We start from the raw sequence: 21,515 nt of genomic DNA on the forward strand, positions 1-21,515 counted from the left end.
TTTACCTTCCCCAGGTTTAAATTTATCCACCAGCCCAAAAAAGAGAGGATGAACGGCTGGGTGGGTTGTGTGACTGCCTACCTAGCTGTTCTTCCTCCCTACCTGACTGGATGATGAATGGGTACCTGGGGAAACCAAACCGTGGTAACTTGGATGTCACGCTGCCCTGTGTTACGGGGTGATGGTTCTCCCCTCCACACAGACTCAAGGGCAGCTCAGTGATACTCATCAGCTTGTCCTCTTGTGGTTTTGCAGACATTTTAGTTTGGCCATTTTTTACTCCTCTGCTGATAGTGCTTCAGTGGTGTTGCTGTGCTTTTACTTGTTAACCTTATGCTAATGTTGGTGTGTAATTTAAGAAGTCAGCATGAAATATAAAGAAATATACACTAAATGTCTAAATTATAGATAAATTCCTTTAAAACTGACTAATGAACATGACTTCTGTCAAATATATGCGCATAGAAGCTTAAATATATACTAAATAGGTCTAAATTATAGCAAAATTCCTATAAAAATGGTCAACTGAACAAGAAACCTGACAAAAATATGCTCTAAGTAGCCTAAAAAAATTGTACCTAAAAAAACTGTACTAAGTCACTAAGTCATAACTACCTCAGCCAGGCTCCGGAGATTAACTGGAAGCTTTTTCTCTTAAATCAAACCAGAGGAGTGTGCGGGTCAGTGTATTTATTGAGCAGCCTTCCATACAAAGCAGAACAAACCCTTGATAGTGTAGCAGTTCAGAGTAATCTTTAGTTCGAGATCTTTGATGTAAATCTTCTCTTTCAGGTGTGGATGAGTTGGTGGAAGAACATGGCAGGCGTCAGAGGGCATCCCAGAGTGAGAAACATGTTCAAGCCTTCACCAGGATGTGTGTGCCGGCCGGATGGAGAAGAATCTTGCCCATGGAGGAGGAAGACTGTGAAATATTCTCTTCCAGGTGTGGGCAAGTTGACGGAAGAACAACCTGCCAGGCGTCGGAGGCCGTTCAAACTTCACCAGCAGCATAGAGCGAGAGATGTCAAGCCTTCTCCAAGATGTACGTGCCAGCCTGATGGAGAAGGAAGACTGGTCGGTGAACTTCAGGAGCTGTCAAGAAGAATCAAGATTTAGCTGACTCATAACTGTATAGGACATTAGAGACCGAAGAACAGCTGACTGACATTCACTTATCTATCAGGAAGAATCATTACTTTTAGCAGCCTCTCATAACTGTTAGGGATATTAAAGACATAAATAGATTAATATAGAAGAGACTGAAGGTACATTACGGTGAATCATTTATCTTAAGCAATCACTAAGACAATATAAGACTGAAGGACATTAGCCGAGGGAAATTTACTTTATCTGTAGAGAATAGACTTTAAACTGCCACTCAAAACTGTTTAGGAAACTTTGGACAACATACAAGGTTAGGTGAGAGAGGGTGTCTTTCTCACTTTTGACCTCCATACAGGCGAGGTAGCGACATGTACATCACCACCATCTGGGAGAATCATAACTTATGTTCTCAAATCTTTTGGGGCTCACACACCCACATTAGATGTTCTCAAATCTTTTGGGGCTCACACACCCACATTAGTAAGGCAGGTTGTGGGATAGCTTTACAAGGCCTCTGCACCATGTATGTGAAAAACAGGCATGAGAACTCAACTAATCTCCTTTGTGGAAGTTGGAAATAGCTGTTGTATGAGCCAGAAGTGTCTTAGGCCCCGTTCACACTGTGCCGACTCTGGGCCACGACAACCCAGCGACTCGAAGTATACGAGGTCTTGGGTGTGAAATCTTGATGTTGAAGGGTCGCATATGGTCGGAAAAACTCTGTGCGACCCTTACACATCAACATTTCACACCCAAGATCTCGTGTTCTCGGAGTCGCTGGGTTGTCGTGGCCCAGAGTCGGCACAGTGTTATAGGAAGGAAGCTGTCACTGTGTCCACTAAGCTCTCTGCTCTGAACGTGTAACCAAGATTCTGATAACTGTTGTATGAGCGGGAAGTGTCTTAGAATGCTGGCACAGTGTTATAGGGAGGAAGCTGTCATTGTGTCCACTAAGCTCTCTGCTCTGAACGTGTAACCAAGATTCTGATAGCTGTTGTATGAGCGGGAAGTGTCTTAGAATGCTGGCTGAACGTGAAACCAAGTTTCTGATAACTGTTGTATCAAGATTCTGATAGCTGTTGTATGAGCCGGAAGAATGTCAGCACAGTGTTATAGGAAGGAAGCTGCCAATAAATAAGCTGTTCCGAACACTTCTAGTCTTTTATTTACGGCCAGATGCTTCCAGTTTTTCTAGGGAGACTCTTTGAGGAATGATTGACTTAGTATAATTTTCAGGATCAATAGAAGGGTTACTTTACTTCAGTTTTTGCCATAAATGCTGAATATATCAAGTTTTAGGACCTATAGAATGTGTAACTTACTTTAATTTTTGCTACAAGCCATTTCATAATATATATCAATGCATTTGTGATCAGTTTATGTATCATTTGTTTTGGGGGGTTTATATCAAGCCACAAATTTGTCCCGTCGCTGCTACCGGGTTAAGTGAAACCATTAGACTGACGTGGAAGAGAAAAGGCAACAAATATTAGGAGAGATTACCTTCGTTCTGCGGTGGACTAGTGATGGTTGGAGAGGAGGATGGCAGAGATGACGGCCAACACTTGCAGCTTATCTCTCAACTCTCAGGGTGGAAGACACGTAAATCAGCTTCAGACTTGTCCTAATCGAGTCGCTTCATCTCATCACCCTGGGTCAGCAAGCTCTTGAGAAGATCACTTGACACACTCTTGGTCACGGTTGAACTCCCAGTCACCTGAGTAGAATGGCTCCAACTGCAAAACCAAGTGCCTTAGAAATACATACTAAACTTCATGACAAGGCTTTATAATGGAGAGAACGAACACTGGACGGTGAGCTAAAAATTGAATACATCCTTTGAAGTATTTAAATCATATGCAAACACTTCAATAGAATGGGTCTCTCCACCTGCAATACACTATAGCTTAAAGTTTCTAGAGCATGTTAAGGTTATACCATCTACTGTCTTGCATGGAAGGAGCGAAGACTAGACAGACAGCCACTCCAATCCCGTAAGGGAAAATAAGGACGTTGAACAAGAAAAAAAAAAATAGAAAAAGTACTCTTAAAAATTGAATATATCCTAGTAGGGCGAGGTGTCCCGAGGTAGGGAGCGGGGCATGGTGAAGGGTAAGGGGGAAGGGGGTGTCATAGGGGTGCTTAGACAAGTGATGGTGTGGTAGGTTTGTTTCCTAATCACGAATCTAAACTATATCCACTCACCTCAACAGAATGGCTCCACCCGCAAAACTAACAGTACCTTCAAATTCATACTAACCACGTCAAGGTTACACAATCTATACATCGTTTTGTATTGAAGGAGTGAATACTAGACACACTGAACTATAAGACTGAGGATGCCGTGGAAGTGTTGAGAAGAGTAGGGGAGGCGACAAGTCTGGTATGAGGTAAGAACTGTCTAGCTTTGAGGATGCTGTGTACCGAAATACCTTAATGAGAATGGAAAAACAGTTAAGAAGGGAGACGTTTAAGACAGCACAAGAAGGAACACTGCTCAGATGCTGTGAGAGTGTTGAGAAGAGTTGGGGAGGCGACAAGTCTGGTATGAGGTAAGAACTGTCTAGCTTTGAGGATGCTGTGTACTGAAATACCTTAATGAGAATGGAGGAACAGTTAAGAAGGGAGACGTTTAAGACAGCACAAGAAGGAACACTGCTCAGATGCTGTGGAAGTGTTGAGAAGAGCAGAGGAATGCAAGCGCCATATACGATTAAGTCACAAGAAAATTAAGCCCGATAAGCAAATAAATAACGAGAGAAGTACCACAAATATGAGGAAATAGGGAGGAGATATTGTGATACTGTGAAACGCGCAAGCTGTATATTCCTGGTTATCCTTCACCTAAAAGCACTATGGGCCATATTACTAAACAATTCGTCGCCCAAGTACAGATATTTGACAAGGCTTTCGTAGGAGTTGTGGGCATTTCCAGTAGTAGTTTTATGACCCTGGTGGTAGTTTTACCCTTCTTCTGTGCCGTGAATCTAAATAAACACTCATTAGAACCCGACTGATCCTCTCTTTGACCTTTAGAAATAGCTGATGTGAGAACCGAAGGGTCTTATAACACCGTCACCTATATAGACCATAAAGTTAGAGAGAGGAAAGGCAAGCCAGCTCCTATAGTAACAAGCGAAGTACTGCAACATCACATTATTAGAGGAACGAGGCACTACCATAGGGGTGAGAAATTCGCTGGGAAAATATTAAACTCGCTCCTTTACAATCACTAGTTAATACAATGGTGATATATACGTTACCTTAAGTCAGCCCTCTTACAATACGTCCTTCTTGTCACTCTTCTCCGTTTCTAAGTTCACTAGCAAACCTTCCATTTTTCTCTAATATATACACGTTGACCTCTCCTTTACAATCACAAGTTAATACAATGGTAAGTTATATATACGTTACCTTAAGTCAGCCCTCTTGCAATACGTTCTTCTTGTCACTCTTCTCCGTTTCTAAGTTCACTAGCAAACCTTCCATTCTTCTCTAATATATATACACGTTGACCTCTCCTTTACAATCACTAGTTAATACAATGGTAAGTTATATATACGTTACCTTGAGTTAGCTCCCTTGTAATACGTTCTTCTTGACACTCTTCTCCGTTTATAAGTTCACTAGCAAACCTTCCATTCTTCTCTAATATATATACGTTGACCTCTCCTTTACAATCACTAGTTAATACAATGGTAAGTTATATATACGTTACCTTAAGTTAGCTCCCTTGTAATACGTCCTTCTTGACACTCTTCTCCGTTTATAAGTTCACTAGCAAACCTTCCATTCTTCTCTAATATATAAACGTTGACCTCTCCTTTACAATCACTAGTTAATACAAAGGTGAGTGATATATACGTTACCTTAAGTTAGCCCTCTTGCAATACGTCCTTCTTGACACTTCTCCGTTTATAAGTTCACTAACAAACCTTCCATTCTTCTCTAATATGTCACGAATATGTTGACCTTTCCTCTACAATCACTAGTTAATACAATGGTAAGTTATATATACGTTACCTTAAGTTAGCCCTCTTGCAATACGTCCTTCTTGACACTTCTCCGTTTATAAGTTCACTAGCAAACCTTCCATTCTTCTCTAATATATATACGTTGACCTCTCCTTTACAATCACTAGTTAATACAATGGTAAGTTATATATACGTTACCTTAAGTTATCCCTCTTGCAATACGTCCTTCTTGACACTTCTCCGTTTATAAGTTCACTAGCAAACCTTCCATTCTTCTCTAATATATATACGTTGACCTCTCCTTTACAATCACTAGTTAATACAATGGTAAGTTATATATACGTTACCTTAAGTTAGCTCCCTTGCAATACGTCCTTCTTGACACTTCTCCGTTTATAAGTTCACTAGCAAACCTTCCATTTTTCTCTAATATATACACGTTGACCTCTCCTTTACAATCACTAGTTAAACAATGGTAAATTATATATACGTTACCTTAAGTTATCCCTCTTGCAATACGTTATCTCTTCTCCTTTAACCCTCCACAGGCAAACCTATTTCCCTCGTTCTTAATATGTCAAGAATACTCTAACCTCTCCTTCAGTCACTGGTTAACAACGCAACGGTGATTAACATTTATATGCGTTACCTTAAGTCACTTCTCTTGCAATACGACATTTCTATCTTCCTCTTGTAACTCCATTCCGTGTATAAGTTCACAGGTAAACCTCCTCTTGATATAACACGATTGCTCTATTCCTTGTCACTCGTTAAGACAATGGTGATTACGTTATATAGATACGTTACCTTATAAGTCACAGCACAATCTCTTCTCTCTTCTCCTTGTAACTCCATTCCTTTTATCCCTTCACATGCAAACCTTCTCTTGATATAACACGATTACTCTATTCCTTCAGTCACTCGTTAAGACAATGGTGATTACGTTATATAGATACGTTACCTTATAAGTCACAGCACTGTCTCTTCTATCTTCCCCTTGTAACTCCATTTCTTTTATCCCTTCACAGGCAAACCTTCTCTTGATATAACACGATTACCCTATTCCTTGTCACTCGTTAAGACAATGGTGATTACGTTATATAGATACGTTACCTTATAAGTCACAACACAATCTCTTCTATCTTCCCCTTGTAACTCCATTCCCTTAATCCCTTCACATGCAAACCTTCTCTTGATATAACACGACCACAGACTATTCCTTGTCACTCGTTAAGACAATGGTGATTACGTTATATAGATACGTTACCTTATGTCACAGCACAATCTCTTCTATCTTCCCCTTGTAACTCCATTCCCTTAATCCCTTCACAGGCAAACCTTCTTTCTTCTTAATATATCAGGAATACGTAGATCTCTCCTCCACGGCAGCGAGCAGCATCCACGTCCTCTCCGCCCGGCAGCCAGATGAAGATTGAAGCGGAGGATGGGAGAGTACCCCAAGCAACGGTCTCAGATTGTCGTTCTCAGCTTCTCATTTTTCCCGATTTCAGGCTAAAAAATGTCCCACCCACAAAATTAACGACACCTATTTATATTTATTGTTAGAAGTGTTAATTATAGGGGGTTTTGTGCAGTCATTATGCGTTAGATATGGGAAAATATAGTTTGGTGAGTACGATATCGTGGCTTCCCTGACCCCATGACCTTCTGGGAGGGTCATTGGGTGCTCGCTACACGTCACCACCTTCACACCTGCAAAACACCACTCCAATACTACTGCTTTATTATATATCTGAATGCCAATGAAAGGTTTATATAGTAAGACTGTGATGGGCTGGGAAGGGTGAGTTTTCTGGTACTTGCTGTGGTTTTGTGGGTGACGGGAATTGTGTCTGTATGTTACGGGTTACCTGAAGACTTGATTGGAGGTGAGGTAGTTAGGTAGTTAGGTGTGTGTGTGTGTGTGTGTGTGTGTGTGTGTGTGTGTGTGTGTGTGTGTGTGTGTGATTCGCCATGGTCTCCGTAAATAGTTTTGTGTTGAGAGAGAGAGAGAGAGAGAGAGAGAGAGAGAGAGAGAGAGAGAGAGAGAGAGAGAGAATAGAATAGAATAGAATAGCAGCCACGTCTATGTCAGGGAACAACAACAACAACAACAAAATAATAATAAATATAACAATAACCACAGAGGGGATAATGAAGATACGGGAAGTATTATCAAAACATTGCATTAATCATTATCTTTTCGTCTATGTAAACTGGCACAGTAATGAGACTTAGCGGGCTAATGGCAGGACGTAAACACACTCATTACAAAACTATAATTATACGTAAACTGTAATTATATATGTACTACCCTTGGCTCAAACGATAATAAGAGTAATAATAATAATAATAATAATAATAATAATAATAATAATAATAATAATAATAATAATAATAATAATAATAATAATAATAATAATAATAATAATAATAATAATAATAATAATAATAATAATAATAGGTTTTCATACATACATACGACTATATATAAAGTTACTATGGCCATGAAGAGAGTATAAGGAATTGAAATACATACATACATACATACATACATAGGCTACATACATTCATACATACATACATACAAACACACATACGATTAAAATACAACATACAACATACAAGTAATTATGATAAAGCTATGAGAGAACACACACACACACACACACACACACACACACACACACACACACACGCACACACACACGCACACACACATAAAAAATACATAAAAATAAAATAAAATAAAGTAAAATATAATAGTAATGATCTATATTTATACAGTTATTAATCTTACAACTGAGCAACTTTACTACAACTAATAATAATGAGATAATATTAATGAGATAAGATTTAATATATATACTTATTTCTATACATAATAACACACACACACACACACACACACACACACACACACACACACACACACACACACACACACACACACACACGCAATGCAGTTATATATATCATCCAGAAAATATTAAAAAAAACACGTATATAATAATTAAACATATACAATTAATTAAAACACCAACACTCACCACGTTACCCAGTGTCTCAAAAGAAAAAAGATTGACTGAGAAAGGAAGAAAAATATTAAAAAAATACATTCGTTTATAAAAGGAATAACACTGACTGAGAAAAGAATAAAAAAACATTGGTTGAGAAAAGAAGAGAAGAAAAAATATATTGCTCAGAGAAGAAAAGGAGAAAAAATGGTAGAGATAAAAACGTATACTAACTCCGATTTAAGACAGAAAAAAAACGTTTACTAACTCCGATTTAAGACTGAAGAAAAAAAAAAACGTTTACTAACTCCGATTTAAGACAAGAAAAACGTTTACTAACTCCGATTTAAGACAGAATATATAACGTTTACTATCTCCAATTTAAGACAGAAGAAAAAACGTTTACTGACTCCGATTTAAGACAGAAGGAAAAACGTTTACTAACTCCGATTTAGGACAGAAGAAAAAACGTTTACTAATTCCGATTTAAGACAGAAGGAAAAACGTTAACTAACTCCGATTTAAGACAAGAAAAAACGTTTACTAACTCCGATTTTAGACAGAAGAAAAACGTTTACTAACTCCGATTTAAGACAAGAGAAAAAAACGTTTACTAACTCCGATTTAAGACAAGAGAAAAAAACGTTTACTAACTCCGATTTAAGACAAGAAAAAACGTTTACTAACTCCGATTTAAGACAAGAAAAAACGTCTAGTAACGCCGATTTAAGACAGTCGCCCCATAAAATAAAACAACCAGTTCACGTTCAAGATACATCCCATCATCACCCCCATCATCATCATCATCATTTGTCATCATCACCATCGCTAACACATTGGCATCTACGCTCACTAACACCACTATCATCACCACCACTAAAACCATCACCATCACCACCACTAACACCATCATCATCACCACCATCATCACCACTTCAAAAAGCACCACCGCACTATACCAACACCGCTATCATCACCATCACCACCATTTCAAAAAGCACCACCGCCCTTTACTAATATTTTCATCACCATCACCACCATCATCACCACTTCAAAAAGCACCAACGCACTATACTAACACCACTATCATCACCATCACACTTTACTAACACCGCCTTCATCACCACCATCACCACCACTATCATCACCACCATCACCTCCTGCAAACCTTCCCTTGTCTACGTATGTGTATAATGTCAAAAAGTACGGTACTACTTATGCACTACTACTAAGCTACTACACATTACTTATAGGACAAAGTTATTCGTTAGACCATCAATAAATAGTAAAATATAATGTAGTGTTCCTGTTATAGTTTTTTTTGTTGTTTTTCTTTGCTTTTTTTTATAGCTTAGCACATTTTTTTTATTTCGTTCACTTGTTGGTATATCTGTGTGTGTGTGTGTGTGTGTGTGTGTGTGTGTGTGTGTGTGTGTGTGTGTGTGTGTGTGAAGATACTACCAGTTACACACACACACACACACACACACACACACACACACACGAGTATATATTGCCCAATGCACACATTTTTCCAGGGCATCATTTTAGAGTCCTCAGTTAACATATCCAATTCTTTTACACTTTCCAGGGCATACTATAAAGGTCCTCTGTTAACACCCAAACACACACACTCACAATGCCTTACCCACCTTCTCCATTGTCTTCTAATGAGTATAATATCCAATGCACACAATCTTTCCCTTCTACTCTCTCTTTTGACCATTCCCGTCTCTGCTTTCCAACTTCAATATCGTTTTCACACAAGTATATGCGTTTTCCAGGTCATATAGTCCGTAACACACACACACACACAATGCTCCTATAAAGTCTTGAATCAACTCGAGTGCTTACTGATTTCGGGGTATTCAAGAGTTCTCAGTATAGCGCACGCACGTTAGGTTACAATGTCCAAGCTTGCAGAGTCTTTCCACCATCAGTCTAGCACGCACGAGGCATATAACACCTTCCAAGCTTACAGTCTGTCCATTAGTTCAGCACACACAAGGTATATTACAATGTCCGAGCTTGCAGAGTCTCACCATCAAGGTATATTATAGTTTCCAAGGTTACAGAGTCTTTCCATCATCAGTATAGCTCGCACGAGGCATATAACACCTTCCAAGCTTGCAGTCTGTCCATTAGCTTAGCGCACACGAGGTATATTACAATGTCCGAGCTTGCAGAGTCTTATGGGAACGGTCTAGTGAGGTTTTGAGTCTTCCTTCTAACTCGCTAAGGTAATTTTCTTCTTTTCTTCGCAAACTCTTTTTCTTCTTCTGTGTGACAATGTATATTCTTTCTCTGGTCTTTTCTTCTTTTTCTTCCTCTCTGTTCTTTCTTTTCCTCTTTTTCTTCTCCTCTTGTTCTGTGTCCCTGAGGCTCTTCTTAATTCTCCTTCCTCCTCCTCTTCCTCCTCCTCCTCTTCTGTTTTCCCCTGAGTCATTTCCTCTTACCCTCCTCCTCTTCTTCTTCCTCCTCTTCCTTCTTCTCTAGTGATACCTACTTACTTACATTCTCTTCCTCTTCCTCTTCCTCCTCTTACTCCTTCTTCTTCCTTCTCTTCCTCTTCTATTTTACTCCTTCTGACGCTTTCCTCCTCCTCCTCCTTACTCCTTTTTCTAATAGTTTTCCTTTTTCTTCCTTCTTTTCCTCTCCTATTTTACTCCTTCTGACGCTTCCATAGTTTTCCTCGTCTTCATCGTCTCCTCCTACTCTCTCTTATTCCTTCGTCTTCACCTCCTCCTCCTCTTCCTCCTCCTCCTCCTCCTCCTCGTCTTCATACTTCAGGTTTGAGGATGGTCTCGAAGGGGTTCTGAGGATCGGGTCTCCATACTGCCTCGCCTGGAAGGAATATACAAGAGTGAGTTAGTGAGGCAGTGAGTCGATTAGGGGGGTCAGTGAGTCGGTGAGGGACATGAAAGTGAGTCAGTTAGGAAAGTACACGTGACTTGACTTCCTCAGTGAGTCAGTTAAGTCAGTTAGTCGGTTATAGGTTAGTGAGGGACATGAGGGTGAATCAGTTAGGAAAATAGACGTGACTTGACTTCCTCAGTTGAGTCATTCATGAAGTCAGTTAAGGAGTCAGTGAGTCAGTTAGTGAAGGACATGATGACGGTCAGTGAAGCAGATATGACAAAATTCTCAGTGAGTCATTAATTCACCCACATTTACGACTGTATTCAGGGCACAGTAACTTATACTTAACACGTTCTTATTCGGGGAAACGAGAGAGAGGAACTAAAGGCTGCTGATAATGATAGTAACAGCCCACATGAGAGAAACAGGAACCTTCAGCATGCCAAAGACTTTCATCCTCCAGCATTCACGGACAGAACCATACCCAAGGCTCCTCACTCTTCGCAGGCAAGGCTCCGTTCACACTGTGCCGATTCTGGGCCACGACTACCCAGCGACTCAAGGTACACGAGGTCTTGGGTGTGAAATGTTGATGTGAAAAGGTTGCACATGGTCAGAAAGAGGTCTGGAAAGGATTAACTGATGCTGAGTAGGCACAGTTTGAAGGGGACCTAAAAGTCGCTGGGTTGTCGTGGTCCAGAGTCGGCACGGTGTGAACGGGGCTTAAGACGAGTGTTTGGTGATCTCCCATGCAGGACACAAGACAGTAAGATCAGATTAAGACCAGGCAGACATCACAAGGCCCTCAGATAGCCATACCCAGCACTTAAATATATCAAGATGCCAGCCAGAAACGAATATCCAGACAGCCATTCGCGTTCCAGTCAGTTAGTCAACCAGCCAGTTAATCACCCAACCAAAAAGCCATATAACCAACCAGCCAGCCTGTTTAAGTCATCCAGCAAGCCAGCCAGCCAGCCAGCAAGACAGTTATCCTTCCAACCATCTTTGTAGCCATCCTTCAAGCCATTCTTAACCCGGTAGCAGCGGGGATCATGTTTCTTAATGGTCCCTCTCAGCGAGAAAAACACAATCCCTTTCATAATATATATTGAAGCATTCGTGATCAGTTTATGTATCATCTGTTTTGGGGGGTTTAAATCATGGCACAAATTTGGCCCGTCGCTGCTACACGGTTAAGCCACAAATTTGGCCCGTCGCTGCCACACGGTTAAGCCACAAATTTGGCCCGTTGCTGCTACCAGGTTAAACCAAATAGCCAGGGAACCATTCATATACCCAGCCAGAGAGCCAGTTCGAACCATCATTCCAGCCATTCTTAAAGCCAAACAGCCAGGCAGCCATCCATATACCCAGCCAGACAGCCAGTTCAAGCCATCCAGCCATTCAGCCATGCCGCCAGTAACAGCCAACACGTAGGTCACAGTATCCACCTTGACGGTCAGGGCGCCAGGCACGTGTTGCGTCTACTGACTCCTACTTTTGCCAAACACCTCCCCGTCCTCCTCCGACACCAGGTACCTCAGGATGGGGTTCTCCTCGATCCTGCGGCCACTGTCCCCTGCGGCACTGTTACCTGGGGGAGAGGCGGCGCGTGCAGGGCGGGGGACAGCGGGAGGGTGGTGTTGGGTGCACAGCGGGACACAGCACGGCACAGCACACAGAATTACGAACACAACACAGCTTGCTTGGCACAGCACAACGCCACGACAACACAGCCCAGCACAGTGTTAGAAGGACACAGCACACATAGAATAAATAACAGCCCAACACAACACACGACAACACAGCACAACACAACACAACACAGTATTACAAGGACACAGCACACACAACAGCCCAGCACAACACCACGACAACACAGTCCAACACAGTATTAGGACACAGCACACATAGTTACGAGCACACCAGCCCAACACAACACACGACAACACAGCACACAGAGACAAGACCACAACACAGCCCGACACAGCACTACTAGAGCAACACAGCAGAACACATAATCAAGACACCAAGACAGCACAACACAGCACAACACTACTACAGCAACACAGCACATGGATCTAAGCTTACGACCATGTCAACAACCCCCCCTAAACACACACACACTTACACACACTTAACACATGCCCACCCTAACATTACTACTACTACTACTACAAAACTACCCCCACAAAACCACCCCCGTAGCTACACAAACACACACACACACACACACACACACACACAAAGACACAGAAAGCAACACACCACATGCGCTACAAACCCTTACAGAAACAACATATACCACCACTACTACAATCACCCCTACAGAAACACACACATATCACCACTACAACCTTACTATACATACAAGCAAAGAACCAACATAGACACATAGGGGCCACCTCACTACAGACACAGGGACACACACTTACCCGTATCGTTGGGCTGGATGGTGACGCAGGCGACCCACTCCTCCAGCGAGATGCGTTTGTCGTAGTTGACGTCACAGTACGTTGTCATTTTCCTGCCGCACCGTCGAAGTTTTGGGTTACTGTGAGGAAGGGAAGGAAGGGAAGGATGAGTAAGATTTTCCTGCCGCACCGTCGAAGTTTTGGGTTGCTGTGAGGAAGGGAAGGTAGAGTGAGATTTTCCTGCCGCACCGTCGAAGTTTTGGGGTTACTGTGAGGAAGGGAAGGAAGGGAAGGATGAGGCCGAGCGGTGGGAGTGGTGAGCCCGGGGACCAAGGTTCGAGTCCGACTGAAGCATGCTGACAATATTCAACCCTCGCGAAGTGTCTGAAGGTCACCCACATGCTGCCCAGACTTTAAATCCACCCTAACTTCAGTGACTTCGGTCAAGAGGAGCACCGGGGGGCAGCATGGGCAAGCCAGGCAAGAGTCACACATCACGGCAGTCACTATAAATAAAAATACGCCTGCGCCACTAATGGGCTGGGGCCGTCCAAGAGACCCCTCAAGACAGCCTACCGGTGATATAGACAGAACATAGAAATATATAAAAAAAACTCACGATTTAAAGTGTCTCTTCACCATCTTCTTCTCGCGGCCCTCCAAGTAGGTGCTGTTGTTGGTGTCCAGGCTGGTGAAGTGGTAGCGCGCGGCGAAGTCCGGGACCGATTGTGAGGAGGCCCCGGCGTTCCTGAGGGTGCAGAGAGGAGTGAGGAGTGAGGGTGGGGGTGAGAAGGTGCGGAAGGGTGTGAGAGTGAGAGTGAGGGGGGGTGAGAGAGTGAGGAAGGGTGTGAGAGAGTGAGATGTGAGCGAGTGTCTTCTACATCATCATCATCATCATCATCTGTTTCTCTCATAATTTGCATTCCAGGGAAAGAAGAAGGGTGTGAGAGAGCGAGAGTGAGATGTGAGCGAGCATCATCATCATCATCTGTTTCTCTCATAATTTGCATTCCAGGGAGAGAAGAAGGGTGTGAGAGCGAGAGTGAGATGTGAGCGAGTATCTTCTACATCATCATCATCATCATCTGTTTCTCTCATACTTTGCATTCCAGGGAAAGAAGAAGGGTGTGAGAGAGTGAGTGAGATGTGAGCGAGTATCTTCATCATCATCATCATCTGTTTCTCTCATAATTTGCATTCCAGGGAGAGAAGAAGGGTGTGAGAGAGCGAGAGTGAGATGTGAGTGAGCGTCTTCTACATCATCATCATCATCATCTGTTTCTCTCATAATCTGCATTCCAGTGAAAGAAGAAAGGTGTGAGAGAGCGAGAGTGAGGTGTGAGCGAGTGTCTTCTTTTTATCGTCATCTATTGCTGCCTATTATCGTTTATCTTAATTTCATTCTACCTATCCGTCTGTCCACCTGTCAGTCTGCCTTACCTGTTCCCGCCCTCCACCTTGCTGAAGAGGAACTTGTTGAGGTCCTGCATAAATTTGGTCTTGGTCTCCCCGGTGCAGCCTGGAGGCATAGAGGACAAGTTGTATTACTACTACTACTACTACTACTACTACTACTACGTTTAGACTTACGACATTCTTAACATACGAGAGATAGCTTAACACACACACACACACACACACACACACACACACACACACACACACACACACACACACACACACAAAGAGGAACCATCATTCTATACTCACATGAAAAAAAAAAAAAATTCCCCAATAAAAAAATACTTGAAAAACAAAATTGATATAGGAAAAGTATATATGTGTATGTCTGTGTGTGTGTGTGTGTGTGTGTGTGTGTGTGTGTGTGTGTGTGTGTGTGTGTGTGTGTGTTACCTGGCCAGATCCGCGCGTGGGGCATGGGTCGTGAGCAGTCTGGTGTTCCGTTCCTCACCCCCGTTCCGTCTAGGCTGTTTCCCGTCCACTCGTCCACGCAAATGCAGATATCTGAAGAGGGGTGAGAGGGAGGATGATGAGAGGGGGAAGAGGGGGTGAGGGGACTGTGGAGAGGGTGAGGAGGCAGAGTGGGGGAGGAGGTTGTCTGTCTCACGCCTCGAGCCTTACCAAACCCTACCCAACCCCAAGCCCTCTCAAGCTCGGTAATGGCTGTAAGCACTCTATGGAATCACACTTTTCTCAACCCATCCTTATTCTTATCCTATATCTCACACCCCAAGCCTTACCAACCCTCTGTCACTCCATATCCAGCCCTTTCAAGCCCTACCAAGTCCCTGTCAAGCCCTGAAACTGCCTTAAAACATCCTTATTCAAGTCTTATCCTTCATATCCCTTTCGACTACAAGCCTTACCAACCATTTCAAGCACTATCAAACACTACCTAGTTCTCTCAAGCCCTATACGAAACCCTTACAAGCTCCGACCAAGTCATTCCAAGCTCTCCTAAGCCCTCACAAGCCCTGCCAAGCCTCCCCCGTACCTTTCAAGCACTGCACGGGCTGGTATCGTCCGTTGGATTGACATTTGAGCACAGGGATGGAAATGTTGCTGGAGTGTTCGGCTTCCAGCGCGCCCTGCCTGTTCCGCTCGCACGACGGGAGGGAGGCTGTCGAGAGGATGCTGTGTTAAGGGGGATAAGGGATGCTGAGGGGTATTAATGGGGTGCTTTGAGAGTGTTAAGGTGTAATGGGTTATGTTATGAAGTACGGGGAGGATGAACACGTTAAGAGGATTATGAAGTGCTAATTTTATGAAAGTACTGGACACATTAATAGTATGGAGTGCTGAGTGGTGCTAATAGAGTGCTTATGGAGTGATAGAAAGAAGGAAAGGAAGGGAGAGAAGGGGAAGGAAAAAAATAAGGAACATATGAAAAGATAGAAAGAAAGAAAGGAAATTGAAGGAAAGATGAAAGTGGAGAAAGAAAAATGAATGAATGAATGAAGGAATGAAGGAAGGAAGGAAGGAAAGATGGAAGAAGACAAAGAGAGGAAAATAAAAATAAGGAACATATAAAAAAAAATAGAAAGACAGAAAGAAAGAAAAGTGAAGAAAAGATGAAAGTGGAGAAAGAAAAATGAAGGAAGGAAGGAAAGAAGGAACGATGGAAGAACACAAGGAGAGAAAAAGAAAAATAAGGAACATATAAAAAAAATAGAAAGACAGAAAGAAAGAAAAGTGAAGAAAAGATGAAAGTGGAGAAAGAAAAATGAAGGATGAAAGGAAGGAAAGAAGGAAGGAAAGATGAAAGAACACAAGAACATAAAAATGAAAAATAAAGAACATATGAAAAATAGAAAGACAGAAAGAAAGAAAAGTGAAGAAAAGATGAAAGTGGAGAAAGAAAAATGAGAGAAGGAAGGAAGGAAGGAAGGAAAGATGAAAGAACACAAGAACATAGAAATAAAAATAAAGAACATATAAAAAATAGAAAGACAGAAAGAAAGAAAAGTGAAGAAAAGATGAAAGTGGAGAAAGAAAATGAGAGAAGAAAGGAAGGAAAGAATAACTTGAAGAAAACAAGGACATAAAAATAAAAACAGGAGACATACCGTTTACTTAGAAATCATATATATACTCACGTTTCGGAGTTGTGGCCCTGTTTCTACAAGGTGGACTTGAGCACCTGTTGTCTGTGTGAGAGAGAGAGTTAGAACCTTAGTAATAGCATAGCGTAAAGAGGCAAAGATAAGCTAATTGGGGAGTTCAGATATATGGTGGTGGTGGTGGTGGTGATGGTGGTGGTGATGGTGGTGGTAGTGGTGGTGATGGTGGTGGTATTGGTCATTAGTGAAATATGGATGGAAGACCCCGTAGAGTTTTACATGAGAGGATGGAAGAAGGAAGAGCAGGAGGAGGAGGAAGAGGAGGAGGAGGAGGATATAGTTTTTAAGGAAGAGAAAGAAGGAAGAAAGAACGAATTCAAACGACACACACACACACACACACACACACACACACACACACACACACACACACACATGCACGCACGCACACACATGCACGCACAGAATAAATAGAACGAATAATATGATGTCTCCTCCTCCTCCTCCTCCTCCTCTTCCTCCTCCTCCTCTTCTTCCTTGTCCTTGCCTCCTCTCCTCGGCCATTCACCCTCCTGCTGGGAACAAATGAGCCTCCTCCTCCTCCTCCTCCTCCTCCTCCTCCTCCTCCTACTCCTCCCATCTCTATTTTTCTACTTCTCGCAATTTTTTTTTGCTTTCATTAATTCTTCTTTTTCTTCTTCTTCTTCTTCTTCTTCTTCTTCCTTTTCCTTCCATTTCTTCCTTTAGTGTGTGTGTGTGTGTGTGTGTGTGTGTGTGTGTGTGTGTGTGTGTGTGTGTGTGTGTGTGTGTGTGTGTGTGTGTGTGTTTTAACGTCACGTGGCGATGTAAATACCAGAGAGAGAGAGAGAGAGAGAGAGAGAGAGAGAGAGAGAGAGAGAGAGAGAGAGAATGCATAAAAAAATCATTCACACGAGCAACAAAAATAACCACAACACACACACACACACACACACACACACACACACACACACACACACACACACACACGCAATAAATAGACCGAGAATAAAGAAGCTGTTCCTTATCTCCTCCTCCTCCTCCTCCTCCTCCTCCTCCTCCTCCTCTTCTTCCTTCAGAACAGGACAGCGACCCTCTCTTACGGTGACTCACTCCTTTTTTTTTTTGCGTTCTCTCTCTCTCTCTCTCTCTCTCTGGCCTTGTCCTTGTTTCTCTTTATTTTCTTTTTTATTCATATTTTCTTTCTTCTTCTTCTTCTTCTTCTTCTTCTTCTTCTTTATCTTCCTTTCCGTTCCATATTTTCTCCTTTCTTTCTTTCCTTCTTTCTTTTGTCTTCTTCTTCTTCTTCTTCTTCTTCTTCTTTATCTTCTTCTTTTTCTTCCTTTCTTTCGTATATTTTCTCTCTTCTACTCCTTTTCCTTTCTTTTTACCTCTCTCTCTCTCTCTCTCTCTCTCTCTCTCTCTCTCCTTCCTTCCCACTTTCTCTCCCTTCTTCCCTTCTTTCACTCCCCTTCCCTTCCTCTGATCATTCTTCACTCTTTCTCCCTTCCCCTCCTTCCCTTCCTTCTCTCCCTCTTTACCTCCCTTTCCTCTCCCTCCCTCCCTCCCTCTCCTTCATAACATCTCATTTGACGCCGTAAGACAAGGGGGAGATCACCGTTGACACGTCCATTACCGGGGCGGGTCTGGTCTCTGTGTATCACCGACCCGCCCTTAAACAAGACAGCGATGGTTAGAACTTGTATATTAACATTAGTTGGTCAGTCATGTCTGCTCTTAAGGGGGGTCTCCTGGGGTGGACGGCTGGAGGGTTGGGGGGGGGAGTGAGGGAGAGGAAGGGAAAGGAGGAGAGGAGGAGGAGGAGAAGGAGGAGGAGGAGAAGAAGAAGAAGAAGAAGAAGAAGAAGAAAAAGAAAAAGAAAAAGAAGAAAAAGAAGAAGAAAAAGAAGAACAAGGACGAATGGAGATAAGAGAAGAGAAAAAAGACGAAAAAGAGGAGGAAAAAAAGAGGGGGGGGGGTCAGACTAAGGGAGTGTGGGGCAGACTGGGTAGGGGGGGGTCTAGGGAGGTCTGGTTTAGGGGGGAGGCTGGTTAGGGGGGGGGGTTTAGGGGGGTCTATTTATCATCTGTTGTCTGTCTGTCACATGCTCAATCATTGTGTGTGTGTATGTGTGTGTGTGTGTGTGTGTGTGTGTGTGTGTGTGTGTGTGTGTGAGTACTTAACGCTGTAGAACTTGTCACTGATAAGAAGAAGGAGTGAGGATTGAGATGTATAATTGCTGTAGTAGTAGTAGTAGTAGTAGTAGTAGTAGTAGTAGCAGTAGTAGTAGCAATAGTAGTAGCAGTAATAGAAGTAGTTGTTGCTACGGCTCATTTTGTTGCTATGGTAGTAACACACACACACACAAACACACACACACACACACACACACACACACACACAAACACACACACACACACACACACACAGGAGTCTCGTTACCCATATAATTAATTCGCCGCGCCAACCAACCAGCGGCTTGCTACTTCGTGTCTTTCAGGCGGCGAAGGAAGGCAGGGAAGGGAAGGGAAGAGAATGGAAAGGGGAAGGGAAGGGAAGGGAAGGGAAGGGAAGGAAAAGGGTAAGGAAGGGAAGGGAAGGGAAGGGAAGGGAAGGGAAGGGTGTCGGGTACTTGTATGCATGGGAAAGGAAGGGAAAGGATGGAAAAGGGAAGTCGTTTGGAAGGAAGGGAACAGGAGGAAGAAGGAAGAAAGGAAGAAGTAAGGAAGGGAAGGAGTAGAACAAGAGAAGGGAAGAGATGAGAAACTACGTACGGAAACAGGGAAGGGAAGGGAAGGGATCGATATATAGGAGTAAGGAAAGGAAAGGAAGGGAGAGGAAGGGATGGTAGGAGAAGGAAGGAACGTTGCCTTTCCTCAGCTTCTTCTCAACGATGTGGACAAACTGGCTCAAGGAATCTTAGTATACGTGAAGGTCACAGCGGAGGAGGCGGCTGATTGACCTTGATGGAACTCTACGCCAAGTCTGGTCACGCGAAGACGCTCTCTCTCACGCGAGATAACTCAGCCACCACCGCCACCACAACCACAACCACCACCACTAGGCTGTTGTGTGTGTATGGTTGAGGGTTAACGGTGAAGGCATGTGGTTAAGAGGGTCATTTTCATCCTTATAAGTCTAGATTGAGATGGTTTGGATGGAGATGCTGGGTAGGGATGCTGGAGATGGTCTGGACATGTGAGGAAGGGAGATCAGATGCTGGGGTGGGATGAAGGGAGATGAGATGCTGGAGATGGGATGAAGGGAGATGGGATGATGGAGATGGGTTGAAGGGAGATGAGATGCTGGAGATGGGGTGAAGGGAGATGAGATGCTGGAGATGGGATGAAGGGAGATGGGATGCTGGAGATGGGATGCAGGGAGATGAGATGCTGGAGATGGGGTGAAGGGAGATGAGATGCTGGAGATGGGATGAAGGGAGATGAGATGCTGGAGATGGGATGAAGGGAGATGGGATGCTGGAGATGGGATGAAGGGAGATGAGATGCTGGAGATGGGATGAAGGGAGATGAGATGCTGGAGATGGGATGAAGGGAGATGGGATGATGGAGATGGGTTGAAGGGAGATGAGATGCTGGAGATGGGGTGAAGGGAGATGAGATGCTGGAGATGGGGTGAAGGGAGATGAGATGCTGGAGATGGGATGAAGGGAGATGAGATGCTGGAGATGGGATGAAGGGAGATGAGATAATGGAGATGGGTTGAAGGGAGATGAGATGCTGGAGATGGGGTGAAGGGAGATGAGATGTTGGAGATGGGAATTAGATGTTAACGACTCTTGTATATCTGTTACCCTCCTTGTTAGTGTTTGTCTTATCAGATGTTTACGACTGCGCTGTTATGGTCATTCTTCTGGTTGTTCGTCTTCTGGGTCCCGACAAAGATGCTGGAGATGGAAGAACCGGGCAGGAGCAGAAGAGTAAGACCGAAGAGGCTTATGAGTGTAGTGAAAAGAGAGAAAGGAACGTAAAAGTAATTGCCGTGAGAGAAAAAGATGTAGAGATAAAAACGAATGGGGTACTGTGACGACCTCTAACGGGAAGAGCCAAGAGGATGAGAAGAAGAAGCAGCAAGTGAAGGGAAGATTTTTAAGAAGGTCGCCCCGTGAATATAGTCGCGACATAGTTTCCCTCCTGTAGAGATGAGCTACCATGACATCCTCTAACGGGAAGAGCCAAGAGCATAAGAAGAAGAAGCAGCAAGTGAAGGGAAGATTTTAAGAAGGTCGCCCCGTGAATATAGTCGCGGCGTAGCTACCCTTCCCTCCTCAGACTCCTTCCCGCGGCCTCATCACAGACTGGCGGGATGAGGAGCCACGGACACCACATTCCACGCATTCCTCTCAGTCACCAACACAGGCAAGCATTGACGAGGCCCTTGAGGTAATGTCCAGGAATAAGAATTTAATATCTCTGAGACAGGACAGATCTATAATGACGTCTGATGCATGGAGGAGGGAGATGCTACAGGGGTAACTCAAGGGTTGGATGCTGGGATGGATTGGAGATGAGGAAGGGAGATGAGATGCTGGAGATGGTTTGGACATGTGAGGAAGGGAGATTGGATGCTGCGTATATAAGGATG

The 21,515-nt window shown here is 43.2% G+C and overlaps 1 protein-coding gene and 1 long non-coding RNA gene across 6 annotated transcripts in view; both read right to left on the reverse strand.

Annotated features, from left to right (window-relative positions):
* Nucleotides 1–673: 673 nt before the first annotated feature.
* LOC127001368 (uncharacterized) lies at nucleotides 674–6,495 on the reverse strand. 2 transcript variants are annotated; one of them, XR_007755168.1, is made up of 4 exons: nucleotides 6,417–6,495; nucleotides 6,192–6,264; nucleotides 2,608–2,840; nucleotides 674–1,489 (listed from the first exon to the last, which is right to left on the reverse strand). It is a non-coding gene; the product is annotated as an uncharacterized LOC127001368 (long non-coding RNA). The 2 variants fall into 2 exon arrangements; XR_007755167.1 differs by having other exon boundaries at nucleotides 674–1,618.
* A 753-nt stretch (nucleotides 6,496–7,248) lies between these two features.
* LOC127001373 (SPARC-related modular calcium-binding protein 1-like) overlaps nucleotides 7,249–21,515 on the reverse strand; it is a 64,555-nt gene continuing 50,288 nt past the window's right edge. For 2 of the 4 annotated variants that reach the window (XM_050865920.1, XM_050865918.1), the window contains 8 exons: nucleotides 16,929–16,979; nucleotides 15,827–15,952; nucleotides 15,226–15,336; nucleotides 14,812–14,890; nucleotides 13,991–14,119; nucleotides 13,393–13,511; nucleotides 12,409–12,551; nucleotides 7,249–10,939 (listed from right to left, as the gene is read on the reverse strand). In XM_050865920.1, coding sequence (XP_050721877.1) covers nucleotides 12,442–12,551; nucleotides 13,393–13,511; nucleotides 13,991–14,119; nucleotides 14,812–14,890; nucleotides 15,226–15,336; nucleotides 15,827–15,952; nucleotides 16,929–16,979 — 725 coding nt within the window. In that variant the 3' untranslated portion in view covers nucleotides 7,249–10,939; nucleotides 12,409–12,441. The remainder of the gene's footprint in view (nucleotides 10,940–12,408; nucleotides 12,552–13,392; nucleotides 13,512–13,990; nucleotides 14,120–14,811; nucleotides 14,891–15,225; nucleotides 15,337–15,826; nucleotides 15,953–16,928; nucleotides 16,980–21,515) is intronic. The other 2 variants (XR_007755173.1, XM_050865919.1) reach the window with 2 other exon arrangements.

The sequence above is a fragment of the Eriocheir sinensis genome, chromosome 20, assembly GCF_024679095.1.
Source record: "Eriocheir sinensis breed Jianghai 21 chromosome 20, ASM2467909v1, whole genome shotgun sequence".
NCBI classification, from domain to species: Eukaryota; Metazoa; Arthropoda; class Malacostraca; order Decapoda; family Varunidae; genus Eriocheir; species Eriocheir sinensis.